The sequence below is a fragment of the Podarcis tiliguerta genome, assembly GCF_965153285.1.
Source record: "Podarcis tiliguerta genome assembly, chromosome: 4".
Classification (NCBI taxonomy): Eukaryota; Metazoa; Chordata; class Lepidosauria; order Squamata; family Lacertidae; genus Podarcis; species Podarcis tiliguerta.
The window spans coordinates 53,032,893-53,054,257 of record NC_139537.1 but is presented as its reverse complement, the minus strand read 5'-3'; the positions used below and the strand labels follow the sequence as shown (position 1 = coordinate 53,054,257).

Below are 21,365 nucleotides of genomic sequence, written 5' to 3'. Positions count from 1 at the left end.
AAATTGCATCGAAAGTCACTGAAGCGATCCTTTGTTGATTTTCTTTTACAGCTATTCAATGGCAGATCAGCTGTCATAACAACACAGTGCCCGTGGCAATAGGGTGAAATTAAACGTGAAGTATGTTCAAGGTAGCGGGTAGAAAAACTGGAATATCCTTTTTCCCCCTGTTGATTCTAATGCTTTTTTACTCCTCTCAGTAATGCCGAGCCCGTGGCAATTGCCTGAAATGAACACTGTATCTTTGTAGGATAATTGCCACATATGCCCTCATACAAATAGGAAAAAGTGCTTTTGTATACAAATGAGTACCTTACTATCCAGATCCCCCCACCCCGCCGCTGCCCCCCCAAATGAGGATACAGGCTTTAAAAGAAACACACACACACACAAAGAACATCTTATAACGAGACTTTTTAACAAAGAGTGACAGCATGCCCCTGATCTTTCCTTCTTCCTTTTACTCTTATATTAGAGACTAGAGTAGAAATGTTTGTGGCAGGGATATAACTCACTTCAGATTATTGAAAATGTATGCATGGATAAAACACAATATGCTACAATATTCTTTTCATTGCTGTGTGTGGATAATGTCATTATTTAGTTTAGTCACTAGGTGGCACTGGACTTGCTTGTAAGTCCAATGCCACCTAGTGACTAAACTAAATGGTGAAGTCAGGAGACTCCTGCATCTGTACTGTTCTCTGCTGGATCTAGACACATCAAAGAAACAATTCAGTTAAACGTGTTGTAAACTTCATTTACGGAAGTTCCGTTGGCGAAAAACGGGACTCCACACTATGGTGTCATAGTGTTGTAGCGCATATAAAGCGCTTTATCTTTACAAATGTAGCTGAGGCCCTTAAGAGAGACGCTAATGTTCTCGTTTAACTTCCTGACAGGTATATCTGCTAATCCTTCCATTACACTATGAATTATCGCCATAGTGTTTGTCCTTGAAATAAGTCACTTCTCTAATACCTGTACTGTCTGATGATTGTATTTTTAAAACACCTTCACAGGAAATACTTAATTGAGAAAGCAACTTTATGTATAGGAGAGCTCCTATACAAATATAGGTCCAGTCACGGACGACTCTGGGGTTGCGTGCTCATCTCGCTCTATAGGCTGAGGGAGCCGGCGTTTTTCTGCAGATGGTTTTTCTGGGTCATGTGGCCAGCATGACTAAGCCGCTTCTGGCGAACCAGAGCAGTGCACAGAAACACTGTTTACCTTCCCGCTGGAGCGGTACCTATTTATCTACTTGCACTTTGACGTGCTTTCGAATTGCTAGATGGGCAGGAGCTGGGACCGAACAACGGGAGCTCACCCCATTGCGGGGATTCAAACCACCGACCTTCTGATCGGCAAGCCCTAGGCTCTGTGGTTTAGATCACAGCGCCACCCGCGTCCTGTTTAACATGGATAGCAATAACTGCTTCTGTGTTCCACCAGTGCATTAATTATCAGAAGAATGTGCTGGGGTTTGTCTTGGAGCAAGATTCAGCATCACCAGTATTTATGTTGGTGCAATATCCTTAAAATTTGTCAGATGGGGTCGGTCAAGGCCCATCACTAAAGGCCTTTAGAAGAGCCTGAAACACTTTTTTTGTTGTTGGTTATGTTTGCTTAAATAAGTTTTCATGGGCTGAAGTGGTTTTTGGTGGTTACTTTAGTGTTACGTTTCATGGTTTTGGAGTTAATTGATGTTACTTATACATTCTACAGGAAGTTGAATTGAGAGCATTCCAGTCCTTAAAGGCAGCCTACAAATATTTTAAATACAATGAATGAAATGGAACATGTCCTACAAAACAAGCAACGTCAATATCCCAGATTTCACTCTGACTTTGCTTATGCCTCTGGGACTCAGCTTCCTCTGCGTGGGCAGCACTCTTCCTATATCTGTGGCCTCCTGATGTCGTTGGACTCCAACTCGCATCAGCTCCAATCAGCCAATGATCAATAATAATAATAATTTATTATTTGTACCCCGCCCATCTGGCTGGGTTTCCCCAGCCACTCTGGGCGGCTTCCAACAAGGATTAAAAATACATCAAAATGGCCTTGGGGGTCAAGGGTTTGGGGAGCCTGCAGACTGACAGCATCTGGACACTGGCGGAGGAAGAGGCATGCGGGGAGGCACACCGCCCCCGGCAGCGTGATCACGGTGGAGTGCCATTGCAGCTGGGCGCCACTCCCCTATGGGCGGAAATCAGGTGGGGACGCGCGCCAGCCCCAGCCCCAGCCCCAGCTGCTCTCCGAGAGCCAGTGTGGTGTAGTGGTTAAGAGCGGTAGTCACGTAATCTGGGTAACCGGGTTCGCGTCTCCGCTCCTCCACATGCAGCTGCTGGGTGACCTTGGGCCAGTCACAGTCTCTCAGCCCCACTCACCTCACAGAGTGTTTGTTGTGGGGGAGGAAGGGAAAGGAGAATGTTAGCCGCTTTGAGACTCCTTAAAGGGACTGAAAGGCGGGATATCAAATCCAAACTCTTCTTCTTCTTCTTCTTCTCTCTGCCCCCCGGTGCCGGGGGGCTGCTTCCTGGGGAGGGGAAAGGATTTCCAGTGGGTGAGCTCTTTCTCTGCCAGCTTCCTGCCACTTGATATGGCACCTTTCCTCAGTCTAATGCCCTCCAGACAGTAGTGCTCTGAGGAGTGTCCCAGGTGGAGTGGTGTTACTCAGCTGTCTTCCAAACATTAAGCTTGCTGCCAGTTCCTCAGAGGGCGAGGGGTGGGGGTCGGAAGCAAGGCAGGTGCAACACAAGGCAGCAGTAACATAGGATAGACTCCACCCCACACCTCACTCCTTCTTGCTCCTCTCCCTCTCAGAAACAGCACTGATGCTGGGCATTCAGAAGGCAGCCCCATTGCCTGCTACTTCCTCCAGATGTCTTGCACTACAAACCCCATCAGCTCTAGCCAGCGCGGTCGATGCTCAGGGATGAAGGGCGCTGTCATCCAACAACAGCTAGAGGGCCACAGACTCCCCACTCCTCTTGTAGATGTCCTGCTGAAATTTATCAGCATATTTAGCCTCCCCCCCCCCCCAGCATTGCAGGACTTCTGCTTGACCCCATCACCCCATCGGCTGGTGGATGCTCAGTATAGGATTGGGCCTCACTGAAATCTCTAGGACTTACTCTGAAACAACCATTGTACGGAGGGGCTTGTGGATTTGGTGTCTCAGGTTTTTAACTTTCTAAGCTGCATTTTGAAGAGCGATATTGATTCTCTGACACTTTTGGACTATTTCCCCCTATATCTTAGCTCATGCACTTCATGAGGCAAATAAGCCTCTTGCAACAATGTGAGCAAAATCACATTAAAAATGTAGGCTACTGTACAGCAGTAAAGCAATTTTTGTGACCATGGGGGTTTTGTAAATTTCTTAAGTGTAAAATGGGTGATGTCTTGACGTGCAGAGCTTTCACTCACTCTTTTTCTCTCTGTCTTTTCATCCTCTTGTTCTGATTCATTTGCCACCCATTGCACCATCCACAGGACTATAATGGAATGTAAAACAAGCTGGTTAAGACGTGTACTTTAATCTTGGAAACCTTCCGTTCTAAAAGAAATGTATTTGAAACCATCCTTGCATTTTTAAAGAAGTAGTTTAGCCGTGAAATGTTCAGCCCTATAGGAAGTCTGACTGCAGATTTTAGGAGCATTATATTAGGCTTTTAAGTAAATACATGCCAAGTATTTGACAGCAGCATTTCATTCTGCTTATGGCATTATTTGGAAAGCTAGCCGAAGAGAGCTCTAATTTTTCGCCTGTCTTGAACTTCTCCAATGACCCAGATCTCATTTTCTGTACATTATACCAGACTGAAATATACCGGTATGTGAAAATCATCAGCAATATCAGTTTGGGTTTTACCTTTAGAAACAATGTTTTTCTGTTGATTTCTGTTTCTGTTGATTCTTCCCACCTTTTGAATTTTATTATGGTATAACCAAATGTATAGTAGCTCTTGAGGCCTTTTACAGGAATTTTTGGCTGGGTCATTGCCCTCTTGGCAGTAAGGTAAAGGTAAAGGGACACCTGAACATTAGGTCCAGTTGTGACCGACTCTGGCGTTGTGGTGCTCATCTCGCTTTACTGGCCAAGGGAGCCGGCATACAGCTTCCGGGTCATGTGGCCAGCATGACTAAGCCACTTCTGGCAAACCAGAGCAACGCACGTAAAGGCCATTTACCTTCCCGCCAGAGCGGTACCTATTTATCTACTTGCACTTTGATGTGCTTTCGAACTGCTAGGTTGGCAGGAGCAGGGACCAAATACCGGGAGCTCACCCCGTTGCGGGGATTCGAACCACCAACCTTCTGATCAGCAAGTCCTAGGCTCTGTGGTTTAACCCACAGCGTCACCCACGTCCCTCTTGGCAGTAAAGGACTGTGTAAACTTAGAGTCAAAGCTAAGCCTGTTTACCTCATGCTTCCTGGGATACACCAAAGTAGATTTTCTTGCCTGTGTGTGTATTGCAGATGTATGCATGTTTATTCAGACACAAGTAGAGATAAATGAATCTGTAAATTTCGGTTTCTCTTGGTTTCTAATTTTTACATTCTTAAGTTCAGTTCTCCAAATTTTCACATTGGTTTTTTTTTTAAAAAAATACCACGTCCTTGTGAAAATTCAGCATTTCACTACAAATTTATCCTGAAATATGCAACTTGGTATGCTGTTTTGCCCAAGAGGCACATTTTTGCAAAGCATTTTCCCCTTATATAATGCATATTGTATGCTATCTTTGCAAATACCTGGATTTTTTTGCACACTTTACCCTCTCATGTGCAATTCAATTCAATTCAATTCAAAAACCTTTATTAGGCATAGCACACCGCAAATTAACATACAAACATCATATATAGAGTGTATAAAATACGGGCTCAGTGAACCTGTATTTCTCATGTGCAAATTATGTACTCATTGCTTGCTTGAAGAATTGCAATGCAGAATTCAAAGAAGTACAAATTTAAAAGAATGCTTCTTTTTCACTTCGTATGTTTTTTCAGAAAGGGTGATTAGGCAGGTTTGCCTATAAATGACAACTGAATCGAATTTCTGCCCCATCTCTACTCCCACGTAAAGGTGTATAGAGTTGCAGCCTCAGAGATGGTTGGCGGGAGTTTTGAGTGGGTGGGGTTATGTGCTAATGCTGACACCATTTAACTTTGCACCATTTTGAAAGGGGGGGGACTACAAATAGTTCCTTGCTTAAGTGGCATGATGAAGCATAAATTCATGAATAAATCTGGATTAATAAACAGACGGATGCCATGCAATGTCTGGGACAAAAGTGTTTTAGCGTTTTAAAAGGTGAGGAGAAAGAGAGAGACAGCGTAAATGCTTGAAAACAGGAGGCACAACCAGGAGGAATGGCAGAATAAAAGATGAAACAGATGGAAGAAATGAGAAAGCAAAAGTAGGGGGAGAGGAATATTCAGTATTATGCAGACTTCAAATTGTTTCGCTTGTGTGAATGTTTGTGAGAAGGGAGGGAAGGAGAAACTGAATTTTGATCTCTTAAATAAGTAGTCTCTTTTCTATGCAAGATGTATTTTCTCCATTTTTTTCTCCATATGCCTGCTTGTTCTTCTTTTTTCAAAGTCCTGGTTTGTAGGCCACATTAAACCATAGTTTAAAACAAATGAGCACCATGCTAGTTCACGCTAGTCAATTGCTGAGATAGTGCTCCTCCTCTGTTTCTTCTGTACTGTGAATAAAACAAACATGAGTCTAGCTTCTCATGTCCTCCTGGGCTTGTGGCTTGTTTACTTTACTCCGAAGAAACCACGAGTAACCAAGGTTTGTTCTTGGCTTACCAGTGTCTGACGTTGGTAATGGTCTAGTTGACAGCCAATAAACTGAAGCTCAATCCTGATAAGACTGAAGTGCTGTTAGTAGGTGGTTCCCTAGACCAGGTGGATGGGAGACTGCCTGCTCGTGAAAGGGTTATACTCCCTCTAAAGGAACAGGTACATAGCCCGGGGGTGCTCCTGGATCCATTGCTGTTGCTTGAGGCCCAGGTGGTCTCAGTGGCATGGGGTGCCTTCTGTCAGCTTCGTTTGGTGGCCCAGCTCTGTCCCTACCTGGACAGGGATAGCCTAACTTCTTTGGCCTATGCTGTGGTAACCTCTGGGTTAGATTACTACAATGTGTTATATGTAGGGCTGCCTCTGAAGACAGTTCAGAAACCTCAGCTGGTGCAAAATTTGACGGCCAGGTTGCTCGCCAGAGCAAGAGGAGTTGAGCATATGACATCTAACTGGCCTGACTGCACAGGTTGCCAGTTGGTTAACAGTCCCAATTCAAGTGCTGGTGCTGACCTTTAAAGGCTCAGGACCTCAATACTTTAAAGACTGCCTCTCCCCATACAAACTGACCTGGACCCTGCACTTGTCATCTGCTCCCCGGTAGGCTCAGAGGGCGACAACAAGAGAACAAGCCTTTTATGTGATGGCTTCTTGTTTGTGGAATGCTCTCCTCAGAGAGGCTCACCTCGTGCCATCATTACATGTCTTTAGGCACAAGGCAAAGATAGTCCTCTTTTACCCAGGCCTTCAACCATTAAACTATCTATGGCCTTTGAAATGTGGGGGGACTGTTACTACGATATTTTCTGTGGTTTTTGTTACTGCTTTTTATTATTATAAAATGATATTATATTATATATAAATTATGTTTTAGTGTTGTACACCACCCTGGGATATTTGGATAAAAGGCAATATATAAATTGAAGAAATAAAATAAAATTTTCAGTTGGTCGGGGGAAACAAACCCCAAACCAACACAAACCCCAAACCCCAAACCAACACAAGCCAGACTCTAGCTTTCCCCATCTACATGAGACAGAAGCAGCAGAAGAGAAGGAGTAGGCGTCGTGGAATCCTTTCATACATCATGCATCAGCATGCTGATAGTTTACATTAAACTAAGGTTTAATGAGACGTGGGAACTGGGCCAAAATCTACTCTCACTACTCTCATTTTTCCTTACTATTGTTGTCCTTAAGTGGCCTTTCATTGATTTGATCCTCGCCTCCCTTTCCTCAGCTAAACTTCAAACTTGAATGACCTCAGTGATTAAACTGCCATATGTAGATACCGATGACTCACAAATCCACCTCTCCATTCCTGATTTTCTAAATGACAGGCTGATGCAGTTTGCTTTCCACTCACGCCTGTTGTTTATCTCCAATAATTTAGTGTTGAATCCTACTCTTCCCTGTGAAGTTCAGTAAAGCAAGTCATGTTGCCAACTATATACAAGCCTCATTGACCTGGCCTAGCCTATTGGACTCAGTTTTGGTAACAGAATGTTGGTTTTGGTGTGATTAGAAGCAGGAATGGTGAATGCACAGGTCTTTCATGCTTCCGCCTCGGTCCAGTGCTTGGAAAGGAGGGTTGCTGTGGTTCTTTGGGACTCTGGCCAGGTGTGGCCTGTCCTTCCTTCCTTGTTGTGCTCAGCAACCCAGCAGCTGCATGCTTTGAAAGTTTAATTGCAAATTGGTCCTGGTGCGGGGACAGAAATGCTTCCTCTCTTATAAAATTCCGTTTCTCAGGATTTAATTGTATTGCAAAAATGTAAGTAAAAAGAGAGAGAGAGAGAGAGAATTATTATGAAAACCAGACACCCTTTTATTCACAAACACTTACCAGATGAAGTCACCTGTTTACAGTGATATAAATACCTGGAATTTGCTCCCTGGGAAGGGCCATCAAGTGACCTAGCCTTCAGGCTACAAGAGGATGAAACAAGATGTTTGATCCAAACAGGCCTTTGCATGATTGACAGTGGCACTTTGGGTGGGATCTCCGTGTTTAGCATTTTTGTATTGAATTTATTATTATTATGTAACTCTTCTTAATGGTGTTCACATTGTATTTGATTTTTTTTATTAGCTGCTTTTGGGCACCTATGTGGAAAAGGCAGTTTGTCACTTTATTTTATTTGTTTAAGTACATGGGGTGGTACTCAACTAGGTGTTACTCAAAGTAGAGCCACTGAAATGGATGAACATAGCTAAGTTAGGCTCATTAATATCAGTGAGTGTATACCCTGAGTAAAACTTAGCTCAGGGGTCAGCAAACTTTTTCAGCAGGGGGCTGATCCACTGTCCCTCAGACCTTGGGGGGGGGGGAACCAATTATATATATATATATATATTTTTGGCGGCGGGGGGGGGGGAGGGAATGAACCAATTCCTATGCCCCACAAATAACCCAGAGATGCATTTTAAATAAAAGGACACATTCTACTCATGTAAAAATACGCTGATTCCCAGACTGTCCACGGGCCGGATTTAGAAGGCGATTGGGCCCCCGAGCTTTAGTTTGCCTACCCATGACTTAGCTGAATACCACCCATGGACACAACTCTGCACATTCAGTGGGAATGTGCATGCCTCTTGAAGAACATAATTATTTTATCTTTTTTGTGGAGTGAGAAGTAGACTCCAGCAAAAACAATGACCCCAGTGTCTTTGTATTGTTTGGTGTGGCTCCATCATATATGTATATTCAGCAGTAACAACCCTTAAATTTGGTTGGGATTACTGCCAAAAAAGTGTGCAAAGCCTTAATCAAGCACACTGCTAAAATCTACATTTCTGTGCAACTGTTGGTAAGAGAAAGTTGGCATTCATTTCTCTTGCCGATCTCTGTGAGAATAATAATTACTTTAATTAACCTATCCCAAGATCTTGCAGTATAACTAGGGGAAACAACATTTCTCGGCTAATGGGTCTCAAAACAATGGGTCGTGCACCTGAGCCGAGACAGATTATTCCAATCTTCCCTTTAGAATTTGAGCCTGTATTTATATTAGGCTGCCCAGTCAGTTTAAGATAAAAACAGATCCATATGCTGTATCCAGATGAATTGCTCTTGCAGTCTTTAATTACAGTATGCTCATGTTAATGGTGCCATTACCAGGAGATAACAGTCTCCCCAGAGCCACGCACTGAAGTTGTTTCCTGCAAAAACAATTGTATGTGATAAAGCAGCTTGTCTTAAAATGTCAAAAGAAACCACAAGGTGCCTTTAAGACAATCACTGTGGTTGAAGGGGAATTTACTGTGAGTCAAAGACGTGCGTAGTCATAGACAATGCCCAATAACTTATTCTAAAGCCAACGACATGCAGAGGTAATGATAGCATGTTCAGCCGATATGAATTGATTTTTCAATTGCATGCTGTAGGTTAGCACTGCTTTAACATTCTATTTTCCCCTACTGTCGGTGATGGCTGCGGTTCAGGCAGCGAGATATTTATTTATTGCAATTACTATCACTTCTCATCTGATGCCAGATTGGGCGCTCAAGACTGAGGATTCTGACGGAACTGAAGTTTGGAATTTCCAGTCAAAATTTGCTTTGATTGGCTCACAAACAAACAAAAGCAGGTGTGCAAACCCAAGCCCAGAAACAGCATGAAAATAGTGTGGATTTTGCTTCCTCAATTGATTCCAAAGTGAATTAAACAGAAATACCACCTTTGACATTTTGGTAGGAATTCAGCGTTGCACTCTTCCAATTATTCTGTCAGTGAAAGCATTTCAGTTTGTCCTGTGCAACGATATCCTCTCTTCTCCCCCATGTACACTGTTCTGGGGTTTTGCCTGGGGACCCTCGAGTTGATTGGGAGGAGGTGAAGGGGGAAAGTCCAGTTGCACTAGCAGGGCTCATTGTGCTGGCTTCCACTAGCATACTTACTTAGTTGAATCCAGTTCTGTGTCTAGTACTGACACAGAGCTAGTTTTGGTGAAACTAGGAGTTAAATGGGGAGGAAGGGCTTTTGTTTACTCACAAACAGCCAGAAAAGAAATTGTCATAGCAGTGTGTTGACAAGCTACGCAGAGGGCTTTACTAAGCTGTTATGGTGGGACATGGATTTAAGCAGATAAGTAAACCTGATGTATAACTAAGCCATTTATTATTACTGCAGCATTTTTCAACACCTATCCTAGCAGCAACTGAAGGTTAGAAAGTTTTTGACTCAAGTACTGTAGTGTAATCAGATTCAGCTAATGAGCCAGCCTTTTGGTTACTTCACTGGAACTGTGTCTCCAAATATGCTATTGACCAAAGAATTATTATTTGGGCTTTGTTAGTTATAAATGATTAGCTGCATTTTACCTTATGCTATCTGATATTACCCAGCAATGAAGGCAATGACCTAAGAAGAAACAAGGCAAAACAAAAGTCGTCTCCATTTAAAAACCCAAAAAAAACAAAGCAGGATATTTCTAGAAAGCTATTTGTTCTGGAGAAATGTAAGACTGCAACTGTGAGCTCTGTATTAATAAATGCCTTTATTCTAAGATCGTGAGCCAAGAGCGTACAGCAAACAGCTGTAGCTCAGCATTCTTTCATATTTCCCAAAACCGTTTGTGGCAGGGCCCTATCAGAATGGCCCCACATTTCCCGGTGCTGTGTGCATGTACAACACAACCATCCTATACATCAGTTGCGGCTGGTGTGGCAGAGCAGCAATGTGCACCTGACATTCCAACATGACGATCTCTGCCAGTAAGAGGGAGGGGTGAGGTGCGTCTCCCCAGTGCTGATCTCTCCACTGCTTCTACTTCTCAGTTATAGACAGTGACCTGCATGTTGGGAAGCCAGGTTTGCCAACACCGCCTTGCTCTGCCTTGCCAATTGTTACCATCTTGCATGTCAATGTAGCAGTAAGGCCCATCGACTTCAGTGGGGCTTATATGGGAATGCAACCCAGTGTGTTACTTCCTCTTTGCTCTCCTGAGTGACCTCAGCCTAGTACAGCGAATGTCTAAAGACAGTACAAAATTACAGATTACTTCCAAGGTGTGTCATCCTTCGTCAAGTCTAGCTGTCTACACGAGCCATGTCCAGAAGTCATTCTTGCTGATTTGGAAACTTTAATGGGTCACTTGTATTAAGAAAGGGAACAACTGAACGAGTCATTATGCTTTCAGTGTATAGACACAGAGCAGATATCGAGCACAGGTCTGAAACTCAGGTCTGTAGCTTGATTTCAGCTATTTTGATGTAGTTGCTGGTGCTTCCCCCCAACTAAACATGTGAAAAGACTTTCATGGCCATACAAGAAGTGTCCCCCCCACCCCCCGCCGCATTGGAGTTGAAATCTTTGAGCAAACATTTGCCCACACACATTAGAGATGTATCTGCAATGTTATTGAACATAATTATCTACTTAAAAGCTGTTGCCACATATGGATTGAGTGGGAAGAAGCCATCCCATCCCATCTGTTAGTTGAACAACTTGTACTTGGTGAATAATTAGAGCCCTTCTTCCCTTTCATTTCTCTCGACCTGCTCCCCTCCCCATCTCATGTTGAAGCTATCAGAAGAAGAGCATCATTGGCAAGCATCAGTAAAGTTCTGTTGCCTTCTACCCTTGCAACAGAAAGCAAATAATACCACAGCAGAACACACACTATATGGAGAGCCAATGTGTGTGCATCAGTTAAAGCTCCACGGCTGGGGGAACCTGCGTCCAAATCCCCCATCCAGGCCACAAAGCTGATATTGAGTCAGTCACAAAGCCTCTGTCCAACCTGCCTCACAGGGCTAGGGGACGATGACCGTGTGTGCTGTCTTGAGTACCTTGGAGGAAATTTGTGGATATAAATGTATTTAGATATCTTTTTGAAATGGCAGAAAAAACAAAATACACCCCATAATATATATGTAAAAGTAAAGGTAAAGGGACCCCTGACCATTAGGTCTAGTCGCGTACGACTCTGGGGTTGCAGCGCTCATCTTGCTTTACTGGCCAAGGGAACTGGTTTACAGCTTCCGGGTCATGTGGCCAGCATGACTAAGCCACTTCTGGCGACCTAGACCAGCGCACGGAAATGCTGTTTACCTTCCCGCCTATTTATCTACCTGCACTTTGTGCTTTCAAACTGCTAGGTTGGCAGGAGCAGGGACCGAGCAACGGGAGCTCACCCCACCGCAGTGATTCAAACCGCCAACCTTCTGATCGGCAAGCCCTAGGCTCTGTGGTTTAACCCACAGTCCCAAGTCTTAAAGTTTTGCCACTATATTGTCTGTCGTCAGGTCAGGATCAGTTGAAAAAAGCAAGGTACTTTTACATAGATTGCCTGCAGCTGCTGTGGGAGAGCCACACATATCAATACTGCTCTGGGTTGACATTTTGGAGCACTCACCAACAAGAGTACACAGTCTGATTTCATGTTGGCAGCAGACTTGGGATAGCTGCTCTCCACCCATCCCTTTATTTATACAGTATTCAGGTCAGATAGTCTTCCCAGGGACTTACTAGGCAGGCGTCTATCTTTCCAAGACTGCAATCCTCTACTGGGAATAACCCCCTGACATGTACAGGATTTGCTAACTTATACTCTGCATTTGTCACACACACTGGTCTGGGTGCTTGGCTACATCATAGATGGAGAACCTTCAGACCTCTCTCTTTCTATGGCCCTTGGGACTGTCCCCAGACCACATAAACACTGGCCTTCTCTGCATTCTCCTTGAGTGTTTTTGCCTAGCTGAAGTGTGTCCTTGAACTCTGCTAATGCTTCTTTGTTTCCTGGATGGATGATAAGAGAAGGGGGTGTGAGTGTATGTCGAAACTAGCCTACCACTGGACCCTGGAAAGTTGCCCAGAAGGTAATGTGGTCCTTTGGTTGAAAAAACCTTCCTCACCTCTGGGGTACAGTATCTAAGAATGCGAGATGCTTATGCTTGTTTTATATGTTCTCTCTCTTGTTTGGAGGCACAACCCACTGCTTCTGCCCAAACTTGGGGAATATTTGGAAACGTACCAAGGAAAGCAGTGACTGCCATCCACAAAACAAGGACTATTTCAACAGTGTGAAAACAGCTTGTTGTCCAGTGAATGGCACCCAACTTGTTTGTTCCTGCAGCCCTTCCCATTTTCCCTCTAAGTGCTGTCTTTATGTTGTAACTCTGCCCATGCCTGTTATTAAAAACTCAACAATGCTAGTGATGTGCTAATGGCCAAAGCTTTGAGGGCACAAGGGGAACTTAAAACAAATTATAATCTTCTCTCCTCTTATGATACAACCTTTTTTTTTTTTTGGATAGGCAGCTTTTTCTGGATAATAACTACCCTATATAAGAGAGCTTCTGTAATTATAAATAGGTGTAATTTAATAGGCCAAGTCAGTAACCATGTGTCAGAATATTGAATAGACTACCAAAGGGAATTGGGTGTTTTTAACCGGCATAATGGAGTATAGAGCATCTTAACATTAATTCACTGGTTTGGACCAGTCTGATGGCACCATCTGGCAACAGCTTGGTGCTTTCTCTCTGTGACTGTTTATTGCAACTGCCTTACAAATGCCTCTTTTTTTTTGTTAAGTTCTGCTGCTCTCCACTTGCCAGCCATAGGGATACATTGTTAGTTGACATCAGAGCTTGGAAAAATATTTTTAAAAGAAGCTAGTTAAATTAAAGGAATTAATCCCAGTTCATATCAGTTCAAGGTTAAATTCAAACATTCCCCCATAGGATGCTCAGCAATTTTATTCCAGCATTCAGAACATTACAAGCTGCTATGCTGAAGTGTAAAATACACTTAAGACTGAGAAAACATCAGAACACACAGTGGAGTGTGAATTGTTTAATTCATTGTTTCCCAACAATTACGATCTTTAAGCTGAAAAGCCCAGAGAGTCCAGAGAGTTAAAAATAATGTAAGAGAAATTAAATATGAACTGGAAATCATTCAAAGGTATACCCCAGAATGAACTCAATTCACATTCAGTTTACCCAGAAATTGTGGGAACTACTTCCAGGTGTAGTTCAGGGATTTTTGAACTAATTCACTGAACTTCATTAAACCGAACAAGTTCATTCTAACCACTGACAGCAGCACAATGCAGGCTGCTGTGCTGCGGAAGGGACTGAAGTCATATGAAACTGGGTTGCCTGCAGATTTCAGGAAATCTATAACTTGTGCTCAGTAAAGATGTGGTTATGTGATCTCTTTCTATGGCACAGCTCTGTTACTTCCAGAGAGACTATACTGGTACAAGCGAACGATATGGCCAATTATGTATTAAGCATTATTGGATGTGATGACTCATTTCAAGCTTCGCATGTATCACACTTCTATTTTTACTTACTGCTCCCTGACTTTGTTTTATAAAGATTTTATCCCATTAATGTAAAACATCTTTTTTAAACAAACAAACAGAGGGCTTCATAGATTTTAGATAATGTGCAAGTTAGCGCCGGAGAAAATGAGCCTCCAGACTTGTTCAATGTGTTGTGTCCATTAGATGGATAGCTATAATTTTCTCAAGCCCAAAAACATTGCTTTATTTGATTCTTTTCCTTAGCCACCACCCAGTGGAGAAGCTCAACCACTTGAAAACTGGACTACTGTTAAGCAATAATGAAAATAAAATTACCTGTTGCAGGTGTAAAAATCACATGTCCTCCTGTAAATATATTTCACATCCCAGTGCCATTTTGGAAAATATATAGTCTATCCCATCACAGATGCTAAAGGGGGAGGGATTGGACCTAATCTTAAATAATCATCAAGGCTAAAAGCAGCTGGGAGGGAGAGGTGTTTTAGGATGCAATCCCAACTCCCAATTTGAACAGCTCAGGGGAGTTAGGGTTTTGAGTATGACCTCATTGGTGCTGCCCAGCCACTGCTGGTGAGGAGTTGTTCTCCACTGCTGCCACAGAGACCCCTGCTGCAGCCGCAGAAAGCCCAGCAGAATGAAGGACTACTGCTAGCCGTGTTCCCACCGGGGGCAGTCAGCACAAGACCCTAAAATAGCGCATGGCAAGGATGGAGCAGAGCCAGCCGTGATTCATTCCCTGGAGAGACCCAGTTCAAGTCCACCTGCTGTATCATGTTAGATCTAGTGCAGCCAAAAAAGCCTGCCACTACCTTCCACCCTGACTGACAGGAGCTGGCAGGACTGGGAATGCTGTGAGTCTGGAGCTATATGCCTGTCCAAGATTGCTGTGACCATACACCACTTCAGCCCATCTGGCTTCCACTGCTTCTCAAAAATTATTCAATTTCTAGTCAAGACTACAAGATATTGTGCTGCTGCTCTTCACAAACCGATGACCAAAAACTGGACAAGTTGTTGAGAAAAGCAACCAGCGTGTTTGGGAAGGGGGTGTGATTTTACATTGTGTCAAATTGTATATGGTATGCCCATATTTGTAGAGCAAATATTAATGCGCGCCACGCATCAATAAATAAATCTTTAAAAGGGGCAAAATTAGACACGGACACACAAAGCATGAAAAAAAAATCCAGACTCCTTGTGCTATGCTACACTCCCCCTGCCTTTCCTCCCAGGGTGGCCTTGCCCTCTGCCTGCCCCTCAGACCCAGAGCATCATGCACAGCAGGGCCTCACTGGTGGCAGCTCCTCCTCCTTCTCACTCACTCTCCAGCAGCTGCTCTGAGCTGCCCAAGAGAGGACATTGGCAGCAGCAGCCATGGAGAGGCAGCGGGATGCTCTCTCGCTGCTGCCGCCACTCGGGACAAATGCCAGCTTATCCTCTTCCCCAAGCTGGGCGGCACTGGCAGGGGAAATAGAGACATTCCAGGATCAAATTAGAAGCCAAGATGGTTTTCATAATTCTGAGACTGTCCTTGGAAAATCGGGACACTTGGAGGATATGAAACCTAGCCTGCAAGTTCTGCAGACCCTGGTAAACCAAGGAACACACAACCTGCATTAGGTTCCCATAACATTTCTCACATTACATTAACATTAATGCTCACTGTTTGCTTCTCATTCCCACCCACCATTTGCATGGGGTCTTCAGAAAGGTACCGATAAAGGAATGCAGCCCTTGGATGGACAATAGGTCCTCCAGAACCTTAACTAAACCCCTCTCTCTGAGCAGATATGGTTGATTTTTACAAAATTATTCCTGTCCTCTTGGGTTAAATTGTGCGGGGTCCTTTCAAAAGCGCTCCGCTCTTTCCCAGCGAAAGGGTGAGCATTTTCTCTCCTATCTTAAGTTTCTTCATAAAGTGCGTACTACTAATAAATGAATTGTGAATGACTTTCCTGAGAAAAGGCCTTATTGGCTATTAGTCTAGCTTGTTACTGAGCTTGCTGAGCAGTTTTCTGAACTGATGCCATTCCTCATGAATCTCCTCAAGCGTTTACGAGAAAGTCGCTGCAGGGAGCAGAGCTGTCCGCCTCCTCCATTCCCCCGTTTTTCTTTTCTTTTTTCCCCCTATCGGTTATTAGGAGGCTCAGTTAGGCAAAGTGGAAAATTGTGCACACATGACGATGCGGAATCAAGTCACATTCATTTCACAGCCCTGTCAAAGACTAGAGAGAGAATGAGAAATCTAAGCTGCTGTGGGTCTCTGGTGTGTTATTTGAAGAGAGCAGCTTGTAATGTACAAACATGAAAAGGGCTCTTGCACGAAAAAAGGAAGAGAAAAACCTCGGGAAAGGGGAAATACTTGCCTATAGTGAATTCAGGCAAAATGGGGGGGGGGGTCTAGACTTTATTTTGAATATGTCTTTTGATTAAAATTCATAGTTGTCACATAAAATAAATCACCTCCTTTTCCTATAATGTGACCTGAAACTGCTTCTAAGTGAATAAGATATGAACTCTAAATGTTCACAGTCTTTACCCTGACACATTCAATCATATCACAAGGCGCCGGCAGAGCTGCCAAGCTTTTTGAGTCGTCGTCATTCTTGTTACAGCTTAGCAGCACATAAGACCAATCCTAGCTTGGAAACACATGTTTGGGTAATACTTATAATCAAAGAAAAATTATTATATAACTCTTAAGAAGCCAGAAGAAATGGTGGCTTAGGACACGCCGGCTCCATCTAGATTCCAGGCTGCTTTGTAAGGATTAAGATTGCCCAGTGCCCAGGCTTTGGACTTCCGCTGAACATACCCGTCAGGTCTAGACATTGTACCACACAATCCCCTCCCTGCCTGCTGGCCTCCTCTCCGCTTCTTGGAGAACAGGTAAGCTGCAACAGAGCAATCAAAACTTGTTACAGTGGTACTTCAGGTTACAAACGCTCAGGTTACAAACTCCGCTAACCTGGAAGTAGTACCTTGGGTTAAGAACTTTGCTTCAGGATGAGAACAGAAATCGCGCTCTCATGGCACAGCAGCAGCGGGAGGCCCCATTAGCGAAAGCGCGCCTCAGGTTAAGAACTGTTTCAGGTTAAGAACTGACCTCTGGAACGAATTAAGTTCGTAACCCGAGGTACCACCGTACTAGCATTGCCAAGGCTTTGCACAGGAGCGGAGCTAGCACCACAGCCACAGCCTGGCTGTCCACGGCAGGGGCAGCAAGAGTTGGATGGAAATGGGCAGATTGGTGCCCGCCGTGAAAACAACTCCACATCCAGCAGCTCCCAGAGAATCTCAGACTCGCCCCACTCCTGAAACACCTTGTTTGAGGGCTTCCCATCAGCTTCTCCTGACAGGAATATTGCTAGTGGGCTTTCTGCCAGTGCATGAGGCAGGCAGGTGGGACGGTGCCTTCCCCCATGTCCCTCCATTTGCAGTGGACTCTGGGAGATCTACTGAGCTGGCAGAAATGGGCAGAAGGATGCCTCCCCTCAATCCAAACCCCCTGCAGCCTGAATGTAATAAATAATAATAATAAACTGCTCTGCAGTTTTCGTTGCTCCTGTTGTTTTAATCGGTATTTTTAATGGCCCATTGTTTTATGTGATTTTACATATTTGATCCTACCCTGGGATCCATTGAGAGGTAGGGCAGCCTTCAAGCATTCTTAATAAACAAGAAACCTTGCAAGGAAATGATAAGCCCTCTGCCCTCAAGCTATGAAACGTTGCTGGGGAAATGAAAGTTTTTTCCGCAGCTAGTGTTCCTGTGACTAAAGCTTAATAAGTTCTGGACAGATTTTGATTCTATGAATATTATGGGCGTTTCTTGTATATCACCAAGTGACACAGTAAGTTCCCACTCCTTTCCCTGTGCCGTTTTGTGGAGCTTTTTAAAGACTCCACCCCTTTCTCTGGCTTCTTTTTCCTTAACAGCTGAGCTCTCTCCCCCGCTGTACCACTTGCAGGGGGCTCTGCACCAGTCCTTTGCATGCAGACTTCATTGCTCAAAGTCAAAGGCCACTATCATCCAAAAATAAATCAAACACAGCATCCAGTATTCAAATAAGCATAAATAATCAAGTACTGGCAAAGCTCTTTCCAGGCTCTACAAAAATGCTTCTGCCCTTTCACAGAAATTTTCTTTTCTTTTCTTTTCTTTTCTTTTCTTTCTTGGTGGAGGGGGCATTGAAATATATTTGCATAGGTATTTTGAGGTGTAAAAGGTGAGCCTTGTTATCTCACTTCCCTGCTTTTGATAGATAGGGTCTGTTTTTGATAGCAGGGAAGTGAAATGGGCAAAGCTCTGAGTAAGGCATCTCTCTCAATCTATATCCTACCCACAGGGACAGGATTCAGTGTTGAGAGGGATTTGTTTGGGCGGGGGCTGGGGAAGAATTGCACAAGGGGGGAAATTGTGTTCTGGATATCCTTTGTAGGATCATCTGGATAAGCCCTTTAGCTTCATCAGCCATTGCTATGGTGATGGGAAGCAATTTCTGATAGTTGGGTTAGTTATAGAACTGCCTCCGAAAGGGAGGTATGTGTGTGTGACATTTAAAAAAATTATATAGCCTATAATTGCCATATTTTGAAGAGCAAAAAAGAGGAGACATTTGCCAACTTCTACTTTTAACTATGGATCAGTATGACGACTCTCATTTTACATGCCCATGAAAAAGAGGATGTGTCTCGGAAAAAGAGGACACATGGTAGCCCTAGATTTTGTAACTTGGTATTTACCCCATTATTTTAAACGAGGGAATACACTGCTAATTCAACCCTGAAGGTTTATAATTACTGTGATTTTATTTGTTTGTTTGTTTTAATAACTGTATATTACGTTATATCATGGGACCTTATGGTGGCTAAGAAATCTTATAAGCAAATAAGATAAATAAATAAATAAATCTGTAGCTAGGGAGACTTCTTTCCAACAAATATCAAATGAACATTCTTCAGTGGGTGTCGCAGCAGTGAATGGTATTGCCAATGGGTGGGGCTAGTCCACAGGACCCCACAACTCCTTCCGCGAATTTATTCTACAGGGGAGGTTATGTACAATCAGCCTGCAGGCTCTATTTGTGCATGCAAATAATAGGAGCCGGGTTGTACCCAGTGAGTCTTATTTGTTGTGGGGTTAACATATTTCAGAAAGTAAAATTCTGCGGGCACAAGAGTTGTTTGAGCTAATTTTTTTTTTAGGAAATTCACCCCCAAACCAACACTTCTGACACAGGTTGCCATGCCATACACCCGGGTTTTCCTGGACATTTTTACAGATTTTTGAAAATTATGTCCAGATGCTATATATATCAAGTTTCAGATGATATCATTTATCACATTTTTAATGTAATATGGAAATGGTATTTAATTTTATTATATCTCTTTTAATGTTGATGTTTAACAATCAAACAGTAACTCGACAGCAAGCAAATAAAAACAACTCTTATGTTGCAGAATGTAATCATCTGACAAAGTTTTAGATATTTTATGCATAAGCCTTATGCGAGAAAGGTAGATGGTTGCAAATGGTTCCTAACAATGCTTGGTTAGAGCATATCATTTCTCATCAAAAGTTTCCCCCAAGGTTTCTCTGTATTGTTATCCATGTGAGAGCCAATTCTTAAAGCAGAAGCCATAGCTTTCAATCTTGCGAGCTAGTAGACCAGTTTGTTATCCATAGGGTTGACATGCAGAAAGGTCATGCCATGGAACGTAACATTTCAAAACAGCAATTAAAGTTATTCATTTAAAAGAGGCTATCCATTCTCTCCATGAATGCCTGCTTTCCTTGCAGGGGGAGGGAGGAAGTTCTGTGCTGTATGCTACACCAGGTGGTTTTGTTTTTCTTCAGCTGATATAAGTACAAAAGTACAAAATGAAATGGATTAGGTGGAAAATGAGTCGATACAAGTGAGGCTACCTAGTGAGCCCTCCTGTACAGCAATGTTGCATTTCCTCCTCCACACATTTTGCAGCAAGCTACTAACTTGTGTTCGTTATTTTTATTTTTAGTTCCTGCTATGATAACTTCCTATCCAAACACCACCTTGGCAACGCAGGGCCAAAAGAAAGAAATGAGTTGCACAGCACATGGAGAAAAACCCATCATCGTTCGCTGGGAGAAAGAAGACAGAATCATTAATCCTGAAATGTCCCGCTATCTTGTTTCCACAAAGGAAGTGGGTGATGAAGTGATCTCTACATTACAGGTAACATGAGCAACCTGGTATTTTGCCAGTGCTGTTTGGTCACATGTTCTTTACATATAAGAGTACATTGTACACTCCACTCCTGCCCACCGCCCCCCCTCGGGATGATTATGTTCACTGAAGTCCCTTGAAGATACCCCAAATTGAACATTTCTTATTTTGGGGGGCAGCGGCAGGGGGAATATCTCACTTTCCATTTTGCATAGGGATGGGCCAGAACAGGTTAAGCTCTGGCAATGTTTTACATGAACGAATAAAACACATTATCCCCTTTAAACAGTCTGGGCCACACGTGATGAATTTATTTTGGTCTGAGGGCCACTTTCTATCTTAGTCAACCTTCCAGTTGGACATTGTGGCAAGCAGTGGACTTGGCCAACGTGGGTGTAGCAACCCCACACTCTATAATACATGTGCACACATATATAGGGGGATAGCCAACTATTAAATTAATGAACCAAACAATCATGTTCATTAATTTCAGTGTGAGCAAAACTTAGCTGATTACCACCCATAGCACACCCATGAATATATACTCATAAAAAACTCAAGTGTTACCATAATTACACCACACCAGTGTGGTGTAGTGGTTAAGAGTGGTAGTCTCCTAATCTGGGGAACTGGGTTCGCGTCTCCACTCCTCCACATGCAGCTGCTGGGTGACCTTGGGCCAGTCACACTTCTCTGAAGTCTCTCAGCCCCACTCACCTCACAGAGTGTTTGTTGTGGGGGAGGAAGGGAAAGGAGAATGTTAGCCACTTTGAGACTCCTGAAGAGGAGTGAAAGGCGGGATATCAAATCCAAACTCTTCTTCTTCTTCTTCTTCTTCTTTCTTGTGTTTATATACTGCCCTTCTCTCGAATGAACCCTGCATGTCGCATTACATGGTAAACATTGTTGGAGCATTGGTAGCCCACTCTCTTCCATCTAGTCTTTCCCAGTCTGCATTTTGGGATCTTCACCTACAGGAGACCATATGCCCTCATGCCTGAGGAACATTTCCATCTTGAAGGACAAGGAACTGTAGTCAGCTTCATTTAGTCACTG

General features: G+C 43.4%; 1 protein-coding gene across 1 annotated transcript in view; it reads left to right on the top strand.

The window, feature by feature from the left end:
* The window catches only part of DSCAM (DS cell adhesion molecule), a 317,397-nt gene that overhangs the window by 202,027 nt on the left and 94,005 nt on the right, over nt 1–21,365 (top strand). Inside the window, exon 12 of the mRNA XM_083438762.1 lies at nt 20,122–20,318. Within this exon, the coding sequence (XP_083294888.1) occupies nt 20,122–20,318 (197 nt within the window). The remainder of the gene's footprint in view (nt 1–20,121; nt 20,319–21,365) is intronic.